Here is a 4,652-nt window from a genome sequence, read left to right on the forward strand (position 1 = left end):
CTACATATTGCATACCATTGAAAAGGCCATATCATCAACTTTCAAATTTGCTATGTGTTGTACCTATGTATAATAAGTACAAGGTGAACAATATGCAATATAGTCAAAGATGGTTCGCAACCTGTAGCTCTCAAACTATGGAGATTAGGAACCATGTTCATATAAACTTTTTTGCTTAGAATCACCCATACTACCATGTTCCGAAGTATTGTCCCATCATCCTCGGACACCCTCTCTCTCTCTCTCTCTCTCTCTCTCTCTCTATATATATATATATATATATATATATATATATATATATATATATATATATATATACACAGGGTGTCTCAAAAGTCCCTTACCACCCCTATTAAAATCCAAATTGATGTACATTCAGCGAATTTGACGTTGTAGGTGAACTTGAAGGTTAGAGGGACACTTTCTGGCGTAGGGTATGCGGACTGCGGCCATCCTGATGCCGGCTACTTTTTAATTACAAACGCTACGTGGGTCATGTGATACATGACCATAGGCAAAAATTTCGCCGGAAAACCGAATCTGAAGTCAAAATACATTTATTTTTATGTGGTAAACAGTTATCCACAATTGAAGTTGTGAATTTGACTGAGTTTCATTTGTGTTGCAGGTTGTGAATCATGCCGTTAACAAGGGACAAACGCATCCAGATCATCAAAATATGGGGCGAAAGGAGTGCCCGCTCATTGGCTGCCGATTTCAATGCGCGTCATCCACAACGATCACCTGTATCGCATGTTGCAGTTTCACGGTTATTGACCAAATTCGAGGAAACGGGAACAGTTGTTGATAGACTCCGTGGTGGACGGCCAAGGACAGCTACCGACCAAGAAACAGCTAATGCCTCCTTCTCGAAGTCACCGCAGCGAAGCACACGTCGTTTAGCAATGCAGTGTGCCGTGAGTCACAGTTCAGTGCAAAGGGTGCTCCAAAGGTATAAGTGGTATCCATATAAGATGCAATTACAGCAACATTTGTCGGAGGACGATCACGATCGTCGCGTCCAGTTTTGCGAGTGGGCTATTGAGCAATTGAGGGTAAATCTGCAGTTCGCTATGCACACACTTTTTTCGGATGAAACCCATTTCTATGGAAATGGTGAGGTCAATAGGCAAAACATGCGCTATTGGTCCCATGAAAACCCGCTTGAACAGATCCCTTGAAAATGACCGGTGCAGGGAAAACTATGGTATGGACAGGCATATGGGAAACAAAGATCGTCGGTCCGTTTTTCATTCCAGGAACGTTAAATGCAGACCGATAACCTCACGTTGTTGCAGGAAAACATAATGCCGGCTCTGATGTCCGAGGATGGTATCTTCCTGATGTTCTTCCAACAAGATGGTGCACCTCACCATTATGGTATCCAGTTGCGTCAGTTCCTGGATGAACAATTTCCTTGGACGTGGATTGGTCGATGTGGACCAGTGGAATGGCCTGCCCGATCACCAGACTTAACCCCCTTGACTTCTACCTGTGGGGCTATGGTGTATACTGTGAAAATTCGTGATTTTCCCCATCTGGAACAACGTATCATGGCTGCCTGTGAACAAATATCCCCAAAAACCTTAATACGTGTCCATAGTAATTGAGAGAAGCGTCTGAACACGTGCATTGCCCAGCACGGGCAACATGTTGAGCACATTATGTAATACGAAAGTCACACCTGCAATTGTGGATAACTGTAAACCACATAAAGATAAATGCATTTTTCACTTCAAATTCGGTTTTCTGGTGCAATTCTAGCCTATGGTCATGTATCACATGACCCACGTAGCGTTTGTAATAAAAAAAATTAATTCAACATGGCGGCCGTCCGCGTATACTACGGGAGAAAGTGTCCTCTCGTCCCTCAAATTCGCCTACCACATCAAATTCGCTTAAAGTACATCCATTTGATTTTTAATAGGTTTGGTGAGGGACTTTTGAGACACCCTATATATATATATATATATATATATATATATATACCACAAAATTAGTACCACAGTATTAGTACTACAAAATTTAAAGTTTAGAAGCTTCTAACGCACATGCAGCGCAACAGAGATGAGGAGGATAATGCACATTTAAAGTACCTTAGTTTTGGCTATCATGGTCATGGTATAACTTAATTCGAATGAATAGGAAGAGAGTTACAAGAGCTTGAAAATTTTATTTTTTGAATGACTTTATTGCGAAAATATCCTTAGACAAGTATCGCATCTAATTCCTTGTATGCTTTGTAATGTAGCGGTTTACAGAACTTCTATATCTCAAACCGTTCCGGAGATATAATAAGCAATAGTAAAGTTGGCAACACTACAGAAAATGGCGTTTTTGTTGAAAATATTTAAAATGATATTTGTCTTTATTCTGTTTTATGTCATTAGAGCAGTACATTTTATTAGCTGTAATTACAAGTTCTCGCAACTACATAGTTTAAGAAGTGTTGCAAACTTCGGCAATGTTTACCATATCTCCGGAACGGTTTGAGATGTCAAAGTGCAGTAAATAGTAAAAAGAATTTACGCATTTGGATAGTTTTCAATTCAGGGAATTCTAATCTGTACATACGTGACCATTTTCTTTATAAAAATTAATGATGTAAGTATGTTGATAGTATATCTTGCTTACAGGCTTATGCTAATATTATAAGACAACCTGGACAACAGTTACACTGGTATAGAGTAAATTTTATATTGTTTAGATTTCAAGATAATATAATAAGTTTAATCTTTATCTATATAATGTAAATTTAGAGCATGGCAGGTAAATCAAAATGATGTTTCCGATTCCAATTGTCAGTTATTTAATTTTTGTAATACTTAAAAAAACAAGTGTACAGTTTGTCATTAACAAAGAAATGATGAATTTAAACGCTTTAAATTTGTTATTGAAATACTTTCTTACTCCGAAGAGTGCTGTTAAGGTTCTGTAGGCAACATTATTGTTTTCAATATGTTGTCCCAACAGAAGATAAAAAAGACAGTTTTTTATGACATAGTAACATATATTTGATTAACTTCCAAAATACCATATAAAATAATGTTAGGGGATTTCAAATGCAAGGAAAGGATGTGAAGATGCTATAGAACCGATTATAGGAACAAGAGTCTACATAAGGGAAGTAATGAGAATGATGTTAGATTGGTGAACTTCGCAATATTCAAAGGCTTTATAGTACAGAGTACACAATTCCTACATCTTAACATCTACGTAGAAATATGCTTGAACCTTGCCAACTGCAAAAAATTAAAAAAAAATGTAGCGTACAAAATAGAATTGATAAGTTTCAGTTTTGTTAGGCAAATGAAGGTAGACTATCTTGAATGGTATTCGATCGTTCAAAGGAGCTGGCTGGGATACTGGCTACAACCTGATCGCAGCGATTATAAAAGAATGTTTATCATAAGAAAAGGAAATAATCGTTAACTTAAAACGAATAGATTTAGTTTATATAAATTAAAGTGGAGTCAAGAGAGAAGGAAAGAACAGATTAAATTGTCTAGTAGATTATTACTTTTAATATGTTTTGAATGCACTAGTGTTGAAGATACTTGAATTTGAATCAGGGATAGTATTAAAACTCTAGCAAGCGAAAAACTAGAGCACATAGAAACACAAAATAAGAAACCAGGAATGCAAGAAACTGACTTGAATGCAAAACAACAAAACTGATCTATGCGATGACGCTCCACGTACTGACATTTTCATCAGAAAAGAAACCTTCATTTATTTCGCAGAGGGGCGTAAGTTTTCAAAATCTTAAGTTATAGAAATTTACCTAAATATCCAGGACGTGTACAGTATAATATAATATAAACTTCTCTACAGAAATTAAATAAATGTAAATCTACTGTTGTGCATAAATGTCCGTTAAATTTAATTTACATAGACGAAAGTATAATACAAACCTTTTCTCATCGTCTAGAACAAAGAGAAATTGCAACAGAAGTGTAAGAAATGAATCAATTTCTAACTCACAAGAAAGGTGACAGAATTGACTGTAAAAATTAGTAACACGTCTCTTTGTCTCTTTGTCAACATCTTACAAAATCTTCTCAATCATTGTGTTTGCAAAATTGAACCTCTTACATATATTGAAGTTTACCAACAGTAGTTTTAGGCGAAATATCTCAAGTGTCAACCAGATATTTATATTTCGCCAAATCCTGGATAATAAATGAAAATGCATTCATATACATCAATTATTTATTGATTTCAAAAGTGAATAATATTCGGCGCAAAGGGAAACAGTGTAAATTTATTTTCAAAATTCATGCATGAAACGGCAAAACTAATTTGATTTCGTAAAGCTGAGTTTAAATGAGAAATAAGTCAAGTATTAGTAGACAAATGTCTGTCAAGCTTTCAAGTTGATAATAATCTTAAATACGAAGATATTTTGTTGCAGTTATAAGCCAATTTAGTTCTTGCATATAAGGAAAATTAAATATAACAACTAGAACCTAGATGGTATTCACCAGATTATGGCTTAGGTTACTGATGTAAATGTTTTGATGCCAATTTGAAAAAAAAATATGTAAGAACATTAGAAAGAAATGGAGAGGTTTTATTATAGGCTTACTTTTATATAGATTTAGAAATGAATGCAGAAAAACAAAATCGCGGTGGAAGAAATGATGAAAATT

General features: G+C 35.4%; 1 protein-coding gene across 1 annotated transcript; it reads left to right on the forward strand.

Annotated features, from left to right (window-relative positions):
- Nucleotides 1-638: 638 nt before the first annotated feature.
- On the forward strand, nt 639-1,181 carry LOC145685193 (uncharacterized). Its single transcript, XM_081757549.1, has one exon. The coding sequence runs from the start codon at nt 639-641 to the stop codon at nt 1,179-1,181; it is 543 nt and encodes a 180-aa protein (XP_081613675.1).
- The last annotated feature ends 3,471 nt before the right edge of the window (nt 1,182-4,652 follow it).

This window comes from Thermobia domestica, chromosome 5 (genome assembly GCF_964235325.1).
Source record: "Thermobia domestica chromosome 5, izTheDome1.hap1.1, whole genome shotgun sequence".
Lineage (NCBI taxonomy): Eukaryota > Metazoa > Arthropoda > Insecta > Zygentoma > Lepismatidae > Thermobia > Thermobia domestica.

Excerpts from the sequence above, each read along its gene's own strand:
- LOC145685193 (XM_081757549.1), top strand. The coding sequence starts at position 639 with ATGCCGTTAACAAGGGACAAACGCATCCAGATCATCAAAATATGGGGC.